Consider the following 24,289-nt stretch of genomic DNA (forward strand, 5'->3'; position numbering starts at 1 on the left):
TCTAGCCTGCACAGACAAGCTTATCAGGGAGGAAGCAGCAGCAGCAACTTCTAATTCATTTGGGACAGAGTGTGGAACAATGCCATTGCTTCCACCTCAATTGGGTTTTTAAAGAGTATGGAGAATATGGAGCATTTCCAAGGAAGAACAGGAGGGTCACTCTTGGATGTGGGAGGGACCATCACTCAATGGTAGAGCAAACACTCTTCATCAAAAGGTCTCAGGTTCAACTTCCAGAATCTCTAGTTAATAGGGTGTCAGGGCTGGGAAGGCCTTTGCTGTCCTGACCTCCATGGAGGACAGACAGGATGACAGCAGTGCGATAATACTCAACTCACCTGGGTCTGGAGCCTACAGAAGATGGGTTCTCTTTTTGGTCAGAGCTACCAGTCGGGGGCATTTTTTAAGCAGTCACCTTAAATAAGTTGTCAGATGCTCACAATCTATTGCTTAGCTCCCTTTGACCTCATCCCCAGTTTACAGAGCAATTGGCACAGGAACCCCCACTTCCTAAGACCTGCCAACTTGTGCGAGTCATAATGCAATAGGGTCAGGTTTTTTCCTTTCCTTGTCTCTCCTGTCCGGTTTGTCACTTTTCCACATACCATTAGCAAAACACTGCCAGCAGTAGTGGGTGGCGCTTTCTGGAAGTGTACCAGATGCTTTTCCAGTGGGTAGGGATGGCGTGAAAAAAGCCGCCCTGCTGGAGGAGGAGCGCTTCCACAAGATCCTACATCCTGGAGGACGACTGATGGGTTGTAGGTTTGTATGAAGCTTAAGTGTATATGCATTTGTGCACATTTACCCTATTACCTTGCCTCTCTCCTTCATATTCCCACTGTTCAATTACAGAGTGCCCCTTGGGCATCAGACCTGTCTCTTTTTGCTCACAGCACTCTGTAACGCACCAGATACGGTACGGTACTGGTACTATAGAGATAAATTATAAGAAAAAGCAAAGACAAACACAGGCACACAAAACACTGACTGCATTTTGAACTGCCATTCAATACGTTCCTCGAATAGCAAGGCAAGTGTAAAAAAAGAAAATGGAAGACGGCATCTTTGCATTTGTGCTGTGCCTGAAAACTTTCACCTACCTTTCAGTTGTGTAGGTAAAGCCGACAAAAGGTAAATGCAATCCAGAAAAGCCAGTGTGAGAACCAGGTGGTATCATTTCCTAAACGAAAAGGAACATAAAATAAAAACTAAGTTAAATCTGGAACAGGGTGGATTGATTAAACATTTATTTAAATCATCAAAAACGAAGTGCGATTTAAATTTTGCTTTAGAAATTTTTAAACTTGCCTTTCAGAGCACAACTTGGCTTAAGAAACTCTAAATCATTGATTTAATTCAATTTCCAACTGATATTTCTTCATATATTTCCCAAGCAATGGTACAAATCTTATCGTTAAACCATGTTTACTTGCAACTAGAGTGATTATTATTTACACTGTTCTTACAACCAGGCCTTGCATTTCTTTGTTGCGCTGTATACATTTTGCACATTTCCCACCCCCCTCTTTTTAAAACCTAAAAAAGAAATGTCTTTAAAATATTCCCATAAAGATTCTTTCTTATAACCAACACCTGTGACTTTTTAAGTATGGGAATACGGGAAACTGGGCACTAGACAATTTTGTCTTCTATTTTTCTTCCCAGTGCTGCTCCTTTCTGCTTCACTCAGACCAGCCCCAGCCCCACCCTCACAAAAAGCAGCAACCAAAAAACGGAAAGCTCATGATTGAGGTATATGTAAGGTTGGTTAGTTATTGGGCAGAATAGAGCAGTTTATTTTCTTCAGGTGAAGCTGAAATGCCCGTGTTTCATATGCAGAGAGATAACAGTCATATCTGAGAAATGATTGAATTGAGTCTTCATTTCCATCAAAAAGGCCTCCTTTAAAACAATGGGCAGCATCCAATACTGCCATTGCACCTCTGCCAGTTCTGTTGCACCTCCAGGTCCAACTGCTAGAACAACAGAAATGAAATGAATGGAAACTCTCAATTCCAGAATGGGACATTTCAAAGGAGCTCCTTTCTGAGAGCTCCGGTGAACTGCTAGCTTTCCCTTGTGCTAGCGGTAAATCCTGTAAGTGCGTGGGCAGTGTTGAATACTGCCCAATGTATTTGATAGATGCATTAATTCAGTTTAGAAATTAGCTGTATTAACTTTTATTTATTACATTTATATACCGCCCCATAGCTGGAGCTCTCTGGGCGGTTTACAAATCTTAACTTCTATGTATCCAGATTATTTAATATAATTTCTTCAAGCATTTTGATTTCAGAAGTTGTTATTTATCGAACTATATTGTATATGTATATGGGGAGTATCCAATGTTAGTTCTATGTAGAGTAGATCCATTGAAATAAATAAGATTTAAGTTAGTCACAACTAACATTTCCCATTCATTTTAATGTGTTTACTCTCCAGAGAACTAACACTGGATCCTACCCATAGGGTACACACAGTTCACATTATCTTGATAAAAACTCTGAACAAGATCAACAAAGGTAGAAACATACAAATAAACTGAAACACAACTTTAGCTAAATTCTCATAATTGCTGAGGTTCCAATACTTGATATATCGAATTGATTACACACACCTATTTCGGAGTGCTGTAGAAAGGAGCCTTAGAAGCTGCCACACACAACATCCATCCTCATTAGGAGCAAGATACCCCACATTTTTTAAAATGTAGCCATGTCTTTCTTACTCTGGCAATGGGCACTTTCTCCCATGAAGCCCAAAACAAATTGGGAAGGGCATCAGATCTGTGTATTTCCGCATTAAGAGTATAATGAGCTAAACAGGCCTTAGAATGTCTCTGCTGGTTTTAAACATCGGGCAGTAAGACTTAAAACTGATCTGCACATTATGCAGAAGGAGGTGGTAGAATTCCGTACTGTACAAATTCTGCAGGTTGGGTGTCACATTCTTTTCAGTGGTTCCACATGAAAAGCCTCCTTGGACTATTGCTTAGCATACTGCATAGCCTTTTTCCTCCTGTAATGGTTTGCTATACTGCAAGGAGTATATAATTTGTTGTTGTTTTTTTACATGGAGTAGCATTAATTCTGAGGCCCAACAGAATTAACATACACTGGAAACTGAGTGTGTGCACTCTAGGACCCTGTTCAGATGCCATGCTAAGCCATGGTGGTTAAGCATTTCGAGGTAAACATTATGGCTTGGTGTATCGTGAGAACCATTCCTAACCAAGGCTGCTATTAACCACAGTTTAACCACACTCACTAACCAACCATTTGCTGTAAAAGGTTAGCAGCCTAACCATGGCTTAGTGTGTGGTCTGAAGAGGCCCTAGATCTCCTGACAGAAAATCCTGTGACAGAGTTATGTGTGGGAGAAGTTGAGAGTGAAAGGTTTAGCTCAAAGGAGTAAGTTTGAACACCAGTGCCTTATACAACAGAGCAGAAAATAAAGAATCACTCACCGGGTTTCTTAATACATCATCATCAACATCAAAGTTTGATGTGTCTGAAGGACTGCTAACTTCTGGAATATAAGGGGCTTCTAAATTTCGAATATTATCCCAATTGAGTCCTTCAAAAAACGCATGTGACTTGAAATCATCTATTCCATTCTGCCCCAGACGACGTTCCCTGCTGCAGATAAGCCGCTGGATTAGGTCTTTTGCTTCTTCCGACACATCAGTAACATGGGATGGAAACTGGAATCTCTCCTAAACAAAACAGAAAAAGAAATCTGAAACAAAGATTTTATGTTCTATGATGAGAAAAAGCTAAGACAGTATTTTAAAAGGGTTTACCATTGCATTGTACCATTACAATGCAATGGTAACTAAGATTTATTTATTTATTTATTTATTTATTTATTACATGTTTATACCGCCCAATAGCCGAAGCTCTCTGGGCGGTTCACAAAAATTAGCAACAAATTGTGCCGAGGCTTGGAAGCCAACAATTACTTTTACTAGCCCATTGGAACTCAGTAAAACTGCACCTAGGCATATGCAGAGTGCATTTCTAAGCGCAACATGCTCCATCCCTCCTTTCTCACACAGCATACTTTCAGAAATGGTGGACCAAGTATTTTCCTAGTATACCACAGCAAAACTGTGACAAGACTACAGGCAGCCATACTGAAAATTAGGCACTGAACCTGTTCAGAAGACAACTTTAACCACGGCTTTTTGCCTTATTCACCGTGGTTAAAGCCGTGGCTTAAGGTGTCTTCTGAACACTTGGTGCCTTGTAAAAGAAAGGTATATTTTAAAACTCCCATTGGGAGTCTAAAGGCTTCCTGGAACCATGTTACATATTTACGTCACAATCCTATATTTGTCTTGACAGAAAAAAAGTTCTACAACTCCCCAGCATTGGCCAGCTGTGGAATGCTGGGAGGTGTAGAAGTTTTTTCTGTCCAAATAGGCATAGGATTATGCCCTTAAAGATGGAATTTCCACATAAGGAGTGAGCATTTTAGTGAATTCATAGTTTAATAGCTCTTACTTCATGGTTCATAATTTTCCCATAGGTTTCCACCAGAGACTCTGCGTAAAATGGTGTTTCACCATACAACATTTCATACATGCAGACACCCAGGGACCACCAGTCGCATTCAGGTCCATATTTTCCCATGCCATCCTCCATTGCTTGTAGTATCTCAGGAGAAATATAATCAGGTGTGCCCACTGCAACTGAAGATTGCACCTTTGAAGTAAAACAAATATTAAGTCTTAGATGAATTCCTCCTCATCCGCTATATTAACTATATCCTAGACTACTGAGATACAAAGACTATGCTTTCTTATATAACAAAAAACAATGGCTTAGATCCTGGGAATCCAGAGCAGAAGGACACTTTCCCATCCCATTCCCACTTCCACCCCGCAGCCCAGTTTGGAGTATCAAGTTTCTCCACCTACACCCTGAAAAACCCTGGAATGATTTTCAGACCTTCACATCTCGATCCAATACCTAAACATAGCGGAGCACTTGCAATAACCCTAATTATTTTGCTGTACCAAGGTACTCTAAACCATGGGGGGGGGGGTGTTTGCCCATGAGATGATACACAAACATAAATCCATTATCACACGTCCCATTCCATTATCCCCAGTGGCCCCTATACCTAACTTGCCAGGTTCTGTGTGATCACAATGTTAAGGCACATACCAGGGTTACTCCAATTTGATTCTGGCCCATGGGCAAGTAGTCAGCAAGTGTGACAAGTAGTCAGCCTTCCTCCTAACTTTGAAGCTCCAAACAGTTCTATGGTCATCTCCCTGCACCTCCCAAACTGGCTCCCAACTGGAAGGATGGTTGGGCATTGTTTAGCAACTGCAAGGCAGAGGTGCCCAAAGAGCGGAAGACACATAGGGCTGAACTAGCAACCCCCACCTCAACCAACACTGGTCTTCCGTCTTCTCCCACACTCCAGAAGAGTTGTAGCTCACTGGAAGAGAATATGATTTGTATGCAAAAAAACCCAGAAACATTCCAGGCTCAGGCTCCAGCATCTGGAGAAAAGGCCTGCCTGACACTCCAGAGAGTTACTGCCTCTGGATGTAGACCAGCCTTCCCCAACCTGGTACCTTCCAAATGTTTTGGACTACAACTCCTAGCATACTTGAGCATTGGCCATACTGACTAGAGCTGATGGAACATAGGAAGCTGCCTTAGACTTAGTCAGACCATTGGTCTATCTAGCTCAATACTGTCAACACTGACTGGCAGCGGCTCTCCAGTTTTCAGGCTGGACCCTTCCCTAGTCTTACCTGGAGATTATACCTAGGGCCTTCTGTATGCAAAGCAGGTGCTCTACCACTGAGTTACAGCCATTCCAAAACATATATGTTGAAGACCAAGTTGGAGAAGGCTGATGTAGGCAATACTGGGCTAGATGGGTCAATAGTCAAACTCAGTATAAAGCAGAGCTCTTTTTTCCTAAGAGACCCAAAGTTCCCCCTTAAAGGCAAATAATTTCAATTTATTAGCTTCAATTTATTAAAATCAGAAGTTGAAGCAAGGTGTAGTAGTCTATGCTATGCTGAGAAATGAATAATATCTTGAGCTTTAGTGGAGGCTGTGCAGTCCACTGACTGGTAGAACCATTCCCCTACCCTGCCCACCCACCCCCAAAACACCACACTAAGTTTTCATGGCTTTTAAATATGTAAAAAAGATTAACCACAACAACTACAATGAGATCAGTTACTTCCTTATGTACAGAGAAGCTGACTTAATTTGCCTTTGAATTGTTTGCATATGACATGGGAAGGCATGAGAATTTTATTTTATAAAATGAACATGATCTATCTGTCACAAGCAGCTTCTATACCACACCCAGGGAATGCACGAAAGAAAATGGTCCATCACAAAATATAGCTACAATGTCACTCCACATATGTAATGCCTCTATCATAGGCCAACAGTTGTTACAAAGTATATCTTCCAAACGTAAAGAGCTTAACATAAAGCAATTATACCATAATAAATTAAGTAGTCCCATTTTAAAGAGTTGATCTAAAATTTTATTTATACTTACTGTGCCATCCTCGCTCATTTTCAAACATGATCCAAAGTCTGCCAGGCGTATATGGCCGTTCACATCCAGCAAAACATTATCCGGTTTTATATCTCTGATTTTAAAATAAATTTATTATTTTCACACAGTACATATGTTAGGACAAAATGCTAAATTTACAGGGCAGTTATTAATCTAGTTAAGAAATGGACCATATATTTTATATGAGCATTCTGTTTACTTGGCTGTAAAAGCAGGATAAACAATTCTGTACATTTTTAGAAGAGCACTGGGGATTTAAAAGTTGGTATCTACCAACCAACATCATTCTGGAAACATTGGCTCCTTCAGATTTGCTACTCAAAAGAAAAACACACACCTTAGAATAGTCATTAAGACAACATGGAGGTTTAAAATAGTCAAAAGATCGAGTTCATATTTAACTGGGTTGTTAGCTCTGAACAGTGTTGGAACAGACATTAGTTTAACATAAACATTAGGTGGCAAAACATGCATATACATTTATGCAGGACTGGAATATGTAAAGCACCAAGGGCATGGAATATGGAACAGTGGGAACATCTTTTGATAATAAACAATAAAGGCACCCAGTAAGCTTCAATGTCGAGTGGGGACTAGAACCTGGATATCCTGAAGCCCAGTCCAACACTCTAACCACTACACCACACTGGCTCTCAATATATAATATAATATCTTCATTTGCACAGATTATTGCCTATTCAAAAGCAAAATGTAAAGACAGCTTTACAAAAGTGTAAAACTTCATAGTTCATCTATTCCCTACAATAGATAGCAACTAGGAAGTGTTACTCAATTTTAGGTTTTGATGTTAATTGGTGATATGCATGATATACCTCCCACCCACCCCCGCCCCCAACTCTAATATCTTCTATTTTCCACTTAGATTGGTTGAACCACAGCAATCTGCTTTAAGGGTTGTGGAACAAACGTTGATAACCTTGTGTTCTAACTTTGGTTGAAGATATAAAGTGTTAATTACATGCAACTAAACAGGCAAATTATCCACAGCTTGGCTATTTATTGTAGGTTTTTGAAAGATCTTCAACATTAAAGAAATTGTCCCAGCCTTGCTGTATGCTTGTCCGTACTTCATGAGTGCATATATAAGATAGTAATCTGAAGTATAAGGTCAGAGTATAAATTATGGTTAAGGTTTCCTGTACTAAACCACTGCATTTTTGTTCCAAATTGAAGAAAAAGCAGTTATTGTGTGAGCAAAAAATAATACCAAGATGTGAATTGATCAATTTTCATATTATACTGAGGGCAACCTTGATCATGTGCTTCTCTTAACACTTCTGTTTACCAAAGGTTCTTCTGGAACATGCATTTCCAAAATCAATCCAACAATAAAAGTGTACAACATGTACTTTGCCTTCCATTTCCTCCCACAGTATGAGAGGAAGGAAGGTGATTAACTATTGGAGTGCATCAAAACAAGAATACTTCTTTTAGAACTCTGCTTTCATATATAAATGACACGGCCTTCCACCACAACTGTCATTTTAAAATAAAGCATAAGAGTCACTATAAGTTTCTTTTAAGTAACATTTTATGTGATCAACCAGGTAGCAACATTTTTAGACAGCTAGGTTAATACATCGCATTACTATTTTCTTTTCTCCGATGGCATTTTACTACACTTGTTTACTTAGAAAAGCTGGCTTTAAATGCCACATTTTCTAGCTAGCTCTAATCAAGACAAAAAGTCCTCAAGTGATTTCCTGAGATAGCAGTAATTTAGAAAGGTCACTAAAAGCTATGTTATGTTTAGCAAGATAAAAAATTACTTTAATGAGAAAATTATTGGTATGCTAAAATTGGTCAAATATCTGCTAACACAACTGCCTCTTCCACCCCAAAAGTGATTTTTGAAATCATTTTATATAGATTGCAATGTGAAAATCTGCCCTCTAAAATAATTTAAAATAAGAGCAGTCACCAAAGGAGAGTTAGGATTCAGTTACCTGCAAAAAGGTGACCTCAGAACCTGTAGAAACTTCCATTTATACAAAATACTAGTGAACAGACTCAACTTTGCATGGGCTGAAATAGCCCTTGGTTTGATTCATCAAAGCCTTCAAGCAAAGTTAAACAGCTGTCAGAGTTGGGACACCCTATCTGAATGCCTTCTAGACCCCTAGGCACAGCCTCTGCCATGGTGCACCCCTATATCCCCTTGAGGGAGGGGGCTGTCCATTCCATTTCTCCAAGGGGAAGTTGCCCCACAGCAAGGGAGATGGGAAAGTTGCATAACTCTGTACTCTGGATTACTCCCCTCTGGCTTCAAAGTTTGTTGACTACAAATCCATGCCCTGGACAGGGATATCTGCAACCTAGTGACTGAAAACAGTACTGCATGCTTCACAGATACATTAAAATGAATTAATGTGTTTTTAAAAATAAATAACCCAGAGCATACATGCCAAGTTTTAGGTTTCTAGGTTTCATGGTCTATGGCTTTGACAGACACACACACATCCTTTTATTATTAGACATGCAGATATGTAGTGTGAGTTTCCTTGCTCATTAATGGTGTATTGACACGCATTATGAGATTACTACGATAAACAACTTGGCATTTCTAGTTCCATCTTGTTTGAGTTCTTTAGCTTCTGTATTGATTTTGTTCCAAATGTTACTAAGTGTTGGTTCAAGAATAAAGCAGTCAAAACAGGTTAAACAGATTAGCATCCTTGATAAGTGTGCATATAACAGAGTTACGTTTATGACTTTTCTCCCTGAACTTACCCTGAATAAATTTAACAGTGCTTTAAAGCCTGAAAATAGTCTCCACTGGTGCCAAGGACTGGATACGCACTGCAACATTTTGCTGAAGGTCCTACTTGTATATATAGTAATATTATATCCATATTACTATAATCCATATTAGTGTAATGCCTTTATTTTTGTTGTTTATTCGTTCAGTCGCTTCCGACTCTTCGTGACTTCATGGACCAGCCCACGCCAGAGCTTTCTGTCAGCTGTCGCCACCCCCAGCTCCCCCAAGGTCAAGTCTGTCACCTCCAGAATATCATCCATCCATCTTGCCCTTGGCCAACCAAAAGATCACTAAAAATGTGCAACCTGCTACAATCTCCAGCAATCCTCATCTGGCAAGGTGTTACAGAAAGCAAGGGCGGGACTGACTTGATTACAGAGTCCCCAGATGAAGTGGGAGAGGAGGGGATTTCAGACATTCAAATTAGACTCTGCAGGTCATGTGATGGTTACAAGGTTGGACTGGGAGCTGCCCTCATGGTCTCTGGGAACAAGATCCCCCACTCTGGAAATATAAAATCCAGGTGTTAGACTGACATGTTCCTATCCTGGGTGAAGGATGGTGTGGAGGGAGGGGACTGGCCTGATTGAACCCCCTAGCAGCTTATAGTATTCTGAAGGAAGGCATGGCTTGCTGTTTGGAGCCCTGAACAGGATTTTTCCTCCTAAGGGATGGAGGTACACGGCAAAAACAATTTGATGCAGACACTATTTGTTCTTATTTTCAAAACATGTGTTGGTATTTATTTTATTTATGTACAGTATTTATAGGTTGCCCTATAACAACGTTCTCAGGGCGGCTTGCAACAATAAAACAGATTCCTTACCTGTGCACATAATGTAGCTGATGAATGGAATGTATAGCAAGAACCATTTCACCAATGTAAAACCTGGCCATATCTTCTGGAAGCTTGTCTTCGAACTTGCTAAGTAATGTCAACAAATCACCACCCACATAGTAGTCCATTACCAAATACTAGAAACAAAACAAAACAGCAAAGACACAGTACAGGTACAAATCAATGGAGAATTAAGTCATAATTGATTAAGTAAAGCAATTACAGCACGTCAAACAGGTTGATTTTATGAACCTGCTGTCTTTAGGTGAGTAATGCTGTTTTTTAAGCGAACCACTAAGGAATGCAGTTAAAGTAAAATGGAAATTTATGCTATTTTAAGCTACCACAGTCAAGTCACTATATTGGACACAATCCACCCAAAAAATCACTAAGGACAGCAAGGCCGTCACAATGGTGCAGCCGGCACTGGGGCTGTCCTTTGGGGTGGCACCCTCGGGCATGGGGAGGTGGAGGTCAGCAAGTACTCATGGCCGTGCCTCTTCTGCATCAGGACACGCTTCAATAGAATATATGAATGGGAATGTGCAAATGCCATGGTCCCAGGTCATGGTCTGAACATGTATATAGCAGCAAACCTAGCAAAGATAAGTGGGTCTGGGGTTAGTCAACACCTTGATAGGAATCCAGTATACACTGCCTGGACTGACAAAGAAAAATGGTGGGGCATAAATGTAGTAAGAAAAATGGTTGGGCATAAATGTAGTAAGAAAAATGGTTTGAATAACTGAATTGTCATATAGTTGAGTGACTGTTGGCAGCCATTAGATAAAGTCTATTTATTTACTTGTTTAATACAGCAGCTACCTAATTCAACAGAAGTTGAGTAGCAATATTTTGCTATGAAAATAGATTCCTACAGCTATGGCTATACAGGCTAAAGAAATAATGCCTTTGAGACACTCTGCTAACTCAGGAGTTTGGTGGCATCAGTTCTTGACAGACACTTAACTCACACACACAAAAAAAACTGCTTGAGAATGTAGGTCAGCCAAGACTCATAAATACTGACAGCCTGTCATGGTAGAACTTGAGATCTCTCTTACTGGGATTTATTTTATTTCACTTAGTTTCATTTAAATGTGTTAACGTTTCCAGTGTTTTCTATCTTTAAACCATAGGCTGATCAGTGTAAAAAATAAACCTATTTCTGTGTACTGAAGAATGATTAAATATTATTATTTTTATAGAACATAAAAATTAAAATACTTCGTGTTAAAACATAAGCCAAATTCTCTCATAGGAGAGAATAGCTTCACAAACCAGCAGGAAAAATATGGGCGATCAATCTTTTTATTTATTTTATTTAAGGATTTATAAGGGTTTTACACTCCTAAGGCAGTGTAAAACAAAATGATAAAACAATGATAAAAAAACCCAAAAGGTCAAAATTAGGAATTAAAACCAGATAGTACCATATACTATTTATTAAATCTCACTCAAAAAATCTGTTGAATTTGGTAGATAAGGAATATAAAGTTTTTTAAAAAATGAAGTCAGATTACATGCTGTTGTTAATGCTTCAATTCAAATATTTCATCACAAAATGAAATGAAACAAGTGGGTGAATTAATTTGAACAGAAAAATGTAAGTGTAAAAAAGCCGGGGGGGGGGGGGGGGGAGAGAGCCAAGGCTCAGGCATCTGCCTACCACAACTTTGCCAATTTTGCTGTTAACTTGCAGCTGTTCCATATAGCTGAAATACCCGTTTCAATGCCTGCCTATTCCCCAACAAGGCTTTTCAACGACCCAAGCCAATCCACACAACTCAAACCACTTCTTTTTACATTTTCCCTACAGCAGCCCTTGGACATTAAGAATGATTTATGTCATGCCGACCCCATTTCATTTAGGAACCTCCAAAGATACAGTCTGGGGCAATAAGCCTATGCAAATTTACCTGGGAGCAAGACCCACTGAAATCAGTAAACATGCTCAGGATTGTACTGTAAAGCTGGCTTCTTTGAATATATTCCAGTTTTTTATTTTCCTCAAGGATTGAAGAGCTGTAACTGAACATCACCGTGCCCGCAAACCAATTTGGCTACCCCTGGATTATAGAAGCAGTCTTGGGATCTTGTATATAAAATAACACATGCTACTGTGCCAAGGTAAATTATCAGAACAATTACTTAACAGAACAATTATTCATCTAATTAAATTTACTCTAGTTCATTACATTTAATGGCAAATCAACCTATCTACAGAGGAAAATAAAGTGAGCAATTTGTATATGAATTATACTGGGAAATTGTTTTCCTTCCAAAATGAAGGAACAAGCAGGCAAATAGATAAAGTTCTAAATTCTCAAAAGATACTTGAGAAACCAGGTGTTAAGACCCACTTCTTTATGAAGGCTTACTGCTCACACATACCAAATAGTTTTCATCCTGAAAGGCGTAGTGCAATGTAGTAATCCACTGGCAATCTCCATTCACCAAAACATTTCTCTCTTCTCGGAAACAAGCTGTCTAAAAGTGGAATGAAAAAGAAGAGTTCTTGAAATATTTAACTAATCTTTCTGGAAACACTATGGATTCAATAATTTATGTCATTTTTAAAAATTTAAAGTTTAAAAAAGACTAATTCTATAAAAACAAACAAACAACCCACATCAGTTATCAATGCCAAGGAACAAAACAATTTACAACTTATCAAAACAACATTTCAAGCCAAGTTCAAAAAGCACAATAAAACTGGAATCTCTGCTTTACAGTTTTGTTTTACAAAAGCAAATACTTCTTCAATTTAAAAAATAACTAAGTATGCCTAACTGAATAATTATATAGTGGGTTCAATATTTCTTCTTAAAAAATTCATTTTTTTTTAATTTCAACTAGCATATAAATCATATAATCATAGAATAGTAGAGTTGGAAGGGGCCTATAAGGCCATTGAGTCCAACCCCCTGCTCAGTGCAGGAATCTATCTTGAAGCATATCTGACAGATGGCTGTCCAGCTGCCTCTTGAATGCCTCTAGTGTGGGAGATTATTATACAGGTCATTATTCTACGATATTGGGCTAGGTTAACTGAAATCAATGGGTCTTGATTTAGGGCGCAATCCTGTGCATATTTAGACAGATAAAAGCCTTACAACTCTCAACATCCCTCCAGGCTGGCTGCTGGGAGTTGTAGGACATTTTCTGTCTAAACATGCATAGGATTGGCCTTTACTTTGTCCCACTGATTCCAATGGGAACTAAGCACAACTAGTTTAGGCTTGGATCTGTTTAATAAATTAAAAGGGGAAATCTATAATTTATCCACTCATGCTTCGAAGTAACTTAAGCATGTATAATTCCTGGAGGGCAGGTCCAGGAAAGTGGTGCAGGGGGTCTCCTTTTGAGGCTGGTGGCATATGAGGTGCTACAAAGGTCCATCTTGTCTCTCACGCTTTTGGCTAGCTAGAGATTTTGGTTACATTTTCACCAGCAAGATGATTATAATCAGCTCTTCATGTTTGTCAATCAGATGTTGGGAAGGCAACAGAAACCCTGAACAAATGTGTGAGGATTGTGAGGGACTGAACGTTGTTGTAACAAATTGAAATCTAGGTAGCCAGGTCCCAGGGTGACCATATGAAAAGGAGGACAGGGCTCCTGTATCTTTAACAGTTGCATAGAAAGGGGAATTTCAGCAGTTGTTATTTGTATATATGGAGAACCTGGTGAAATTCCCTCTTCATCACAACAGTTAAAGCTGCAGGAGCTATACTAGAGTGACCAGATTTAAAAGAGGGCAGAGCACCTGTAGCCTTAACTGTTGTGATGAAGAGGAAATTTTACCAGGTTCTCCATATATACAAATGAAATTCTGCTGAAATTCCCTTTTCAATACAACTGTTAAAGATACAGGAGCCCTGTCCTCCTTTTCATATGGTCACTGTAGTTTACATTGGATTAAGTTGTATTCCTCCTTTAGACACAGGTTAGCAGCTTGGGACTGTACCTTGAACCAGATGCTGCTTCTAGATTCTCAAGTAATGGAAGTGACTATGGCAGCAATCCTATATACACTTACCTAGGAGTAGGTCCCATTGAACTCAATGAGATTTACTTCTGAGTAGACATGTATAGGGTTGCACTGTAAGAGGACTTTTAAAAAAACAGTTTAGGCTGGTGCACAACTTGTACCTTTCTAAGAGAAGTTAGATTAGGCCTCTGTTATTCATGCCTCTGTAATTTGTAGACTAGACTAGTGTAATGAAGCAGATACGGAGCTAGCTTTGAAAAGTAATGGGAATCATCAATTGATCCAAGATTCAAATATATGAAATACTTATTTTCTTATATAACCCAAACTCACTTTACTACTTTAACTAACTATATGTGTGTGTGTATGTGTGTGTGTGTGTGTGTGTGTGTATGTATATAATGCATTACTTATAGTTTGGCATATAAAATTGTACTATTTAGCATATTTGTAACTTTTACAGAGCAATATTAGGCATATTTACTCAGAATTTCCAGCTAGATATAAGTTCACTTCTTTCTGTGGGTCCTGCTGAGAGCAGGTCTATTTCAGTTTCTGACCTACCTCTTTCTAACCTTGATATTCTGTTCAACTATTGCTTATGTCGACGGTATACACAGGAATTATTATCTGATGCTTAGATCAGCATTCCCCTACCTGGTGACCTTCAGATGCTTTGGATTTCAACTCCCATTAACCTCAGGCAGCATGGCCAATGATTAGGAATGCTGAGAGTTGTAGTCCAAAACATCTGGAGGGCATCAGTTTGGGACATTCCTGAGTTGTTTACCAAAGTGGAAACAAAGCAGAAGAAGGCAAGTGGTCGAGAGGAAGCATGCACACATGCTTCTGCACAATTGCCTATGGTTTAAATGGGTAGTTGTGAAATGAGTACCAGGTCAATGAGTGAGCAAAACCTTTTCTTAAAAAAGAAGTGTACTCATTCCAGAAGAGAGAATATTCCATAAGAGATTTTCAGTGTCTCCACCCCCAAACTAAAAAGTCATTGGGAACCGCCCCCTGCTTCCCCCAAAAATGTTTCCTGTTGGGTTTTTTCCAAGGCATCCACATCTCTAGTCCTCCTTCTGTTGGCTGAAACTCAGCAAGTGAGAACAAGAGACAGGATATTTTCACATATTTTACTGTTATAAGTTGCCTTGTGAGGGCTTTTGCCCTGAAAAGCAAGCAATGAAATGTTTTAAATAAATAAAAATAAATAAAAAGTTGTGTCATTATACCACCAGCCTGTCAGGGGAGGGGGACATGAGATGTTCAGTTGTCTTAATACACATTAAAAGTAATATATATGCAAAGTTAATGGTTTATATTATGCATAAAGTTCCAGGAAGTTAGTAGGCCTCAATGTACTATGCACAGGTGGAGTATGAAAGTAGAAGAAGGTGTGTGTATGTGTGTGAATGCCTGAGTGCTGATGGGATAGTGGTGGGGCTTGACTGGCTTGACTGTGTGAGAGTGGGAGGAAGAGGGGCTGACCAAGGGCAAGATGGATGGATGATATTCTGGAGGTGACAGACTTGACCTTGGGGGAGCTAGGGGTGGCAACGGCCGGCCGACAGAAAGCTCTGGCGTGGGCTGGTCCATGAAGTCACGAAGAGTCGGAAGTGATTGAAGGAATAAACAACAAATAGTTGAGTTGAATGTGTGTGTGTGTGTGGAAGGTTAGGATTCTGTGAAGCGAAGGGTAGAAGTGGAGTAGAGAGAGTTAAAGTGTATGATTCTGTGAGAGGCAGATACTGAATAGGAAGGTTTAGTGTGGATTATCATGTTTGAGATATAGACAGTAGTATTCTATAGTGGAACCTTGTAAGGAAGAACTGACAGAAACCAATACACTTAGAACCTTGTTACCATACACATTTGAACTGGGGGAACCAATAAGCTTATGTACACACACACACTTGTGTTAATAAATTCTAATTACTTTCAAACAACTGGTGTGGTCTGTGGAGGAGTGACTGAGAGAATAGTTAATGGTGGCAGCAGAATGGGAAACAGAGGGCTAGGTTGCTGTGCTGTGCTGTGGGGCCTGAAGAATAAAGGCAAGACAGGTGCAGCAGTAGTAGGCCTAAACCCTCACACACGTCATTAGCACAGGGGGGATTGAAGTGGTCCTGGGTGCTAGTGGCGTGGATAGTCCTGTCAGGTAGCTTGTGGGCATCTCAGGTGAAGCCAAGACGACACAGGTGGGCAGGACATCACAGGGGGGAACGGCGCAATTTGGCCCGGGCCCCTGCATATCAGCCCCACCCCACATTGTGTGTGTGTGTGTGTGTGTGTGTGTGTGTGACAAGCCCCCCCAAAATCCATTGCCTTGGGTCCCCAGATTCCTCTGGGTGATGCTGGATACCACTGTTGTGGAAAGCTCTTTTCAGTAAGACTCTCCCGGCTGCATTGTTTCTCATATTTTGCTGTTTGATGGACACGGATTTTTGGGAGGCTTTTGGTGATGTCTGATGGCTGTTTTGAAAATTTTGTTGCTGTTGATATAGGATTTTTGCAACTGTTGCTTCTGTGTACCTTCTCCCCCCCCATTAGCCTTTTTTTGCTGAATTTTTCTTGCAGAAGAAAAGCAGCATATAAATCTTTATGCCTATCCAATAAAATCAAGGCAGGAGGGGCCTTCATTGCCAAAAGGTGGGAGAGGGTGTAGATTGAGAAGTGTGTACAGAAAAGTGATGGTATATATTGCTTCCATTCCCGGCCCATGAGCACAAACAATATCAAGTTACCCAGTGAAGACTGAGAAGGTTCAGTGGGCACCAGGCGTTACAGAATATTAAGAACAGTTGAGCACCACTTATTAAAAAGGGAGGAGGAGAAATTAGCCAGCTCAAGCCCCTAATAGCTTATTGTATCATGTGGGAGGGGGGATTAGGGTCAAGGAGGCTGTTGGCCATGTGATTAAAAAATGTCCTTCCTCATGGTATACAGGGAGGCTTCAGGAGAGGGGAGGGAGACCTTTTTCATTTCCCACTCTCCAGAACGCCCAACAACCACAACACATATACAGTACGCCAGCCTTAACCTAAAACCTTTAGCAGAATAGGAATGTGCCCCTTTTTCTTACCCTCCTACCAAAAAGAACTACAAGGTTTCTATTCCAGGCTAGCCAGAACCCTGAACAGAAGCATACAAATACACTGTGACCTGATGTTGCAGGTCCTGTCTTTTTCCTTCTATTATCAAACGTAGTGGTTGTCTGCCTAACACCTAGGCAGGAAATAGGGCCATCCACAGTCAAGGTAAAGTTTATGTATATTGGAGATGGGGTGGGGGGGACAACCCTTCACTTCTGCTGAAAAAATTCATTTGTTAAAAAATAATAATAATAATAATAAAGAAAAGCCAAACAAAGTCTGATGAGGATTGAGCATACTCATTGTCTTCCAGTAGGAAAGGCACTTTAAGGGTATCAGGTTTGTTTATTTTTAAAGAACAAAGGAATTAAATGGGAGAAACTGGATTCATTAACCCAACAATTTATGGTAGCCTAGAAAGAAGAATTAGGGTTGGGGGATACTCACCATGAGGCACAACTCCTGCCCTTAATTCTCCACACTCCCACCCCCCACCCCGTTCAGAGCGCTTTAAGCTTTTAAAGGGTTCTCTGACCACTTCAAGTGGAGTCTAAGAGGGGAGCTAATTAGAATTGCAGGAAAAGCACTTCCTTCTACCTTAATTAATCACCCCACCAAGGACGCTAAGCTATGTAGGGGTAAGAGACCATATCAGCTTAAAGTATCTTGGAAGGAAGAATAAAATTAGGGTCTTAAGATGCACTCATGAAGCACGCCTATTTTCCCAACCAAATTCTCAAACTCACAGTGTATTTGTATTTATGTTTTTAACCTGTTGGTTGTTTTATTATGGTTTTAATTTTTCTGAACCGCCCAGAGAGCTTTGGCTATTGGGAAGTATAAAATGTAATAAATAAATAAATAGTGTGGAGGAAGAAATAACATATATAGCCCCACACACCCCATAGTGCTTAGGTTCAAGGTTAGAGAAACAGCTTCATATTGACCAAGCCCTGAACCTCAGAAGTTATCCGTATAGGGCAATTGTATTTATTTATTCATTCATTCTTAGTATTTATATACAACTGTTTTTGCCAAAGGTTACCAAGGCAGTGCATAACCTGTTTAAAACAATAAAAACGAAAACTCCTTTATGAACCATTAAAACGTTAAGAGAATAGCTCACTAACCTGCTTCAAAAGGCTAGCTGTGTCTTAACACCATTTTTGAAAGCCAAGATAGTAGGGGACAACTGCAATTCTGGAAAGAATACATTCCACAATTTGGGAATGACACAGGAGAGAACCCTTTTCCACATGCCTGACAAATGGGCCTCTGATGTCTTCAGGACAGCCTCTCCTCCAGAACTTAATAACTGTACAGGCTCATAATGAGAAAGGTGGTCTGGTAGATAGCCAGGGCTTTAAAGGTTAACCAACACCTTGAATTGAACCTGGAAAACTACTGGCAAGCAGTGCAAGTCTTTCATTATTTGTATAATGAAACACCAGGCATGATTAGCAGCCTAGCTGCTACATTTTGTACCAGCTGAAGCTTCTGGACATTCTTCAAGGATAGCGCCCATTGCAATAGTCTAAACATGATGTAACCAAGGCATGGATAACTCAGACCGACTCAGGAAGGGTTGCAGCTGGTACACCAAGCATAATTACTATTATTTCTCCCCTTTTTATTATTCACTACTCGGATATATTATTGAATGTACGATGATATACAGATCTTGCAAATCAAATCAACAAATAATGTAAAGGCACTCCTTGACACTGCTGCCAATGGAAGATCAAGGGATAGCGTAGGATCGTGGAGCACTCCAAAGCTAAGGAGGGCCTGATCTTTCAGAAAAATGAATACAATCCCAATCAGGCTTTCTACTGATCAACAGCTTCCTCCATTTGGTGAACAAGCAAAGGTTCAGTTCAAACCCATTATTGAAACCAGGCAATAGTGCAAGGGTATTGATTGCTTTCTTTGTATCATCATCATCATCTCTCTTTTCTCGCTCGTGGTGGTTTTTATAGATGGACATGATGGGCTTTGCCAAGTCATGGTGTCTTTTACTGGCTCAAACTTTCTGACTGTTGAACATGTTTTGAGTATGATTGCTTTCTGGATGTTGGTGCTTCTGAAGGTTTTCTGTATAGTTTTGTGATGTGATGCCGATGACTGATGTGACTAACGAATAATTGTGACCTTTCCCTGTTGCCAGAGTTCTTTAACTTCCATAGCCAGTAGTGTATATTTTCCTCTCTTTTCCTACAAGATTTTTGTCATTAGTTATTGCTATGTCAATGAGGTGAGTTTTTCTTTTTTGTCTATAACTTATGTCTGGTCGATTGCAAGGTATTTACTTGTCTGTATGAATTGTTCTGTCCCAGCATATTTTATGATCTGCATTTTCGGATTAGTATGTATAGTATGGTGTAAGCTGTTTGATAAGGCTGAATTTGATGTCCAGTTGTTGAATTATTTTTGTAGCTGTATTGTGTCTGTCCATACAGTCCATTCCTGTCAGAATTTTACATCCTCTTGTTACATGGTCTATTGTTTCTTGGAATTGATGACAATTCCTACATGATTCTGTTGTTAGACTGTTATTTTTAACAATGTATTTTTTGGTAGTTCTTGGTTGCTTTGGCTTAATCCTGTATGGCTGTTAGGTGTCCTTTTGTGTCAGGAAATAGCTCTCCCTTCCTAAACCATTTCTTTGATTGTTATTTGTTTATTTGTGGATTCTATATTATGTTGTAGTGCTTTCCATGTAGTGCTTTTTGTGCCCATTTTTCTTTTTGCTCTGTGAGCGTGAGTAGTTGTATTTGGTCTTAGTTTTGTAGTGCTAGTTTGAGTGGAGTGTAATTTTTGGGATATTATTATTATTTACAATTCTATACTGCCCTATAGCAGAAGCTCTCTGGGAGGTTTACATATTAGGTGAGAGGGAACAATAGAGAAGGATGTCATTAGCCTATTGGTGGCACCTTATGCCAAAGTCCTGAATGATCTCTCCCAGTGGTTTCATGTAGAGATTAATTATCATGGAGGAAAGGACAGAACACAGTGAGAGACCATAGGCCATAGAATTGAACAGTAATCCCTGAACACCACCTTGTGGACACAACCCACAGAAAGGACCAAAACCACTGTGAAAGTGCCCCCAAGGCCCAGATATATCAGGTGGTCCAGGAGTATGCAATGGCTGATGGTACTGAAAGCTGCCAACAGATCCAGGAGAACTGGCTATTGGGCGGTATAGAAATGTAATAAATAAACAGAACCACACTCCCTCCCATCCAATTCCTGGAGTAGGTCATCTACCAAAGTAACCAAAGCAGTCTCAGTCCTCGATCCCATCCAAAAGCCTAATTGAAATGGGGTCAAATAATTATAGCACTAGACTGGTAAGGTTCAGAGTTAGGCAAATAGCAATGGAGAGTAAACTTTCCCAATTGTGACTTTGTAACGTTGAGAATTTACTACAGCGATGTGCACTATGTGGGGCTTTCTTTAAAACTGTTGGAAAGCTTTTCAGAAAGCTGAGCAACACATCTTTTTGATGATAAACGTCAATATCACCATGTGCTGGGTTGTGCTCCAAAGCCTTAGACCTATATGCCTTAGAGTGCTCTATTCTTATACAAATGTACCTACATGTCGATTCCTGCTTCATGCCCTACCTGAAAGGCAATTAGCCTCCTGCAGCAAGAAGCAGGGATTTTCAGTAATGGCCCTGTGACTGCAGAGTGGCCTCCCACAGGAGGTATAACATTAAACTCTTTTAGCCTTTAGAAGTTGATGCAATGTCCAGTTCTTCACAAAGTGTTGCTGGCTGTTTGGACTGCCTATGAGTCACATGAAAGAGTATGCTTCAAAATTATTTTTAATGCTGTTTTTGAATGCCTATCTAGCCGTTATCTGACTGAGTTAACTGAGTGATTTATTGTAATCGATACAATAATTGGCTGAAAGAGATGATCAACCACAAATTATTTAATTAGCTGTAAGTTTTACAACCTGAAGGTATGTAGCTATATTGCTGAAGCAGTGCATCTGTGTCTGCTCAATGCTTGGATGGGAAACCTCCTGGGTAACCCATGCACATTACCTTGAGCTCCTTGGAAGAAAAGTGGGATATAAATAAATATAATTAATGATAAAAGTGAAGAGATGCTGCATCATAGAAAGTCTGAGAACAGACCATTTCAATGTTTGAATTGTGTAATGTGAATGCTCCGTTATACTAGCAGCTAACATTCCTTGGCAGACAGCAGTGCAAGCCATACGTGGTATGAAAGGAAGTAGTGCCGAGAGTTTTCCTTTCACACATTTGAACCAGCCTTTGATTGGGGGGGGGGGGCAGAGTTCTAGGGTGTGCCAGGAATGTCTATCATTATCATCATCATCATCATCATCATCATCATCATATACTGGGACAAAACAATTTATACTGACAAGACAATACCTTGCAACCGACCAGACATAACGGTCATAGACAAAAAAGAAAAAAAACCATACCTCATCGACATAGCAATACCAAATGATAAAAAATGTTGAAAAGGAAGAGGAAAAGAGAGAAAAATATGCACCACCGGCCGTGGAAGTCAAAGAACTATGGCAACAGGGAAAGGTCACAATTATTCTGTTAGTCACATCAGTCACCGGCATCACATCAAAAAACTATATAGAAAACCTTCAGAAACTGGGCCTACCAAAATATACCCACACCAACATCCAAGAAAGCAGTCATAATTAAATTATGCTCAATTGTCATGAACGAGAAAGAGATAATAATAATAATAGAACAGAAGCCCCATGAAACTCTTGAGATTAACAGAGGTTAAACTATAATGTAGCTGATTGTGCTCACAGAATGCAATTCAGAAATCAGTCAAACATACCCAAATGTAGTGAAAAGTAGGCACTACACCTCAGTCTGAATTCCATCTCCAAAAATCTTTTATACTTTTGAGACTTCTTACTGAATGTTGTCTTAGGTTATAAATTATCATAATTTTGATTTTCTGCCAAAATATTTTTCATTGCTTTACACATACCAGTGACTTTTTCGGTATGTTATGCCCTGATGTTTTTAAATTATGTAAAATGTCTATAAAGGTATCTATAACATTTCTGAACATTTCAACAATGATTTAGTGGTTTACTTTCAAATACACCTTCCCATTTTTTCCTAAAAAAGGAACTGAATTCTCAAATACATTCCCACACACAATTAATTGCCCTCCTTGAAGACTTGGCTTTGAAATGCACAAATATCTATTCTTTCTTTTGAATAATGTCTTTTGCATATGGTTCTGTATATCATAAAAACTGAAATCTGAAGCCCCTATGTAGTCTTTACCTTGGTTTTATAGTAAACAGAAAACTGGCCAATATAATTCACAGTAAAAAAAAATATCTAGGGCAGACTGTCTGGTAAAGGAATACACAGTAATGCTGAGAACAACAGATGCCTCGAAGGGACTGTCAGACTTGATTGCATTAAAGCAGCTCACTTTGGGGGGGGGGGGGGAGAATGAAGCTCCTATTTGCTCCTGCAGTAATTCTTTCTAATCTGGCAGAAGTTCACTGTGATTTTTTTTAATGCCCTTTTAAAAAATTTGAATTGGAAACACTGGACTTACCTCTGCCCTTTTAAGCATTTCCCATTTATTTAGGATTTTCATTGCATAAATACGCTCTGTGCACTTCATTTTAACAACTGCAACCTAGAATTAAAAAAATAAAAACAACATCAATAATGTTTTCAGTGGATTGCTGCTGACACTAAACTGCTGCTAAAAGGAACATCTCCAGTTTATAGTTATGCTGTATAGAATGAAACAGTAATTCAATACGGCATTGATCATCAGTTTCATACTTAGTAATGGAGGAAATATACACGGTGACCTGTAGGGTCTATGGGTAAACAGTAAACGCAACATTTGACTGTGTGTGTCCACAGTGAGCAAATAGGTGGGAACCCTTTTTATATGAAGTTATATAAAAAGGTATGAAGATATATTTATTGAAAAGCTATATTATTTACCAAGAACAAGCAGTATTTGTATAGTATTACTCTAGCCAATGGCTGGGTTCAGACAACATGATAATCCACACTCAAGGATTAAATATGAGTTCAGTGTGGGTTGCCGTTGAACCGTGGGTTATCGTGTTGTATAATCCCAGCCATTGTTTGCAATCCAACAACAAACTGTGGGTTCTCTTCATTGATTGATCATGATTAACAAACCATGGTTTGTTAGTGTGGCTGGGTTCAGACAACACGATAATCCACATTTCAACAACCCATACTTAACTTTGAGTGTGGGTTAATCATTAGGGATGTGCTCCGCTTCCAATCGGACCGGAGAAGCAGGAGCGGAGCGGGGGGGCTTCGCCTGCACTTAAGGAGGAGGCGAAGAGGATTGGGGGGCCGGCGGAGCATGGCGAAGAGGATCGAGGTGAAGGCAGATCCTTCGCCTCGATCCGGAGCTCCGCCGGAAAAGTAAGTGGGGTTTACCGGGCCCTGCCGCTGTCGCCCATGCGGCGACAGCGGCAGGGCCCAGTAACCCCCCCGCCCTCCTCTCCCTTACCTGCTTCCGTCGGCGTCTTCAATTGAGCCCGCGGTTCAACCAGGAAGTCTGGGCCACGGCCCAGACTTCCTGGTTGAACCGCAGGCTCAATTGAAGACGCCGACGGACCATGGATGGAGGCAGGTAAGGCCCCCCTCTCCCTTGGTCCCTTACCGGGCTCTGCCGCCGTCGCTGCACGGGCGGTGATGGCGGCAGAGCCCGGTAACCCCCCCGCCCTCCTCTCCCGGCCTTACCTGGCGCCACTCCCCTCCACTGCGGAGCTCCGATCCGGAGCCGGAGCTCCGTGGCGAAGAGTAGCGGAGTATAGGCGGAGCGGTGCGGAGCGGGCCGATCCAAAATTTTTGGATCGGCCCGCGGGGCGGAGCGGGGGGTCCGTGCACACCCCTATTAATCATATTGTCTGAACCTAGTTAATGAGAACTTTAGATAGGGCAGCTGCAAAATAAAAAAGCTAGTACCCTAGGA

The 24,289-nt window shown here is 40.2% G+C and overlaps 1 protein-coding gene across 4 annotated transcripts in view; it reads right to left on the reverse strand.

Moving 5' to 3' along the window:
* CDC42BPB (CDC42 binding protein kinase beta) overlaps positions 1 to 24,289 on the reverse strand; it is a 127,518-nt gene that overhangs the window by 65,425 nt on the left and 37,804 nt on the right. For all 4 annotated transcript variants that reach the window (XM_063118079.1, XM_063118078.1, XM_063118080.1 and 1 more), the window contains exons 3-9: positions 22,874 to 22,957; positions 12,579 to 12,674; positions 10,173 to 10,321; positions 6,544 to 6,637; positions 4,506 to 4,706; positions 3,467 to 3,715; positions 1,101 to 1,180 (exon numbers count right to left, since the gene is read on the reverse strand). In XM_063118079.1, coding sequence (XP_062974149.1) covers positions 1,101 to 1,180; positions 3,467 to 3,715; positions 4,506 to 4,706; positions 6,544 to 6,637; positions 10,173 to 10,321; positions 12,579 to 12,674; positions 22,874 to 22,957 — 953 coding nt within the window. The remainder of the gene's footprint in view (positions 1 to 1,100; positions 1,181 to 3,466; positions 3,716 to 4,505; positions 4,707 to 6,543; positions 6,638 to 10,172; positions 10,322 to 12,578; positions 12,675 to 22,873; positions 22,958 to 24,289) is intronic.

This window comes from Elgaria multicarinata, chromosome 2 (genome assembly GCF_023053635.1).
Source record: "Elgaria multicarinata webbii isolate HBS135686 ecotype San Diego chromosome 2, rElgMul1.1.pri, whole genome shotgun sequence".
Taxonomy (NCBI): Eukaryota; Metazoa; Chordata; class Lepidosauria; order Squamata; family Anguidae; genus Elgaria; species Elgaria multicarinata.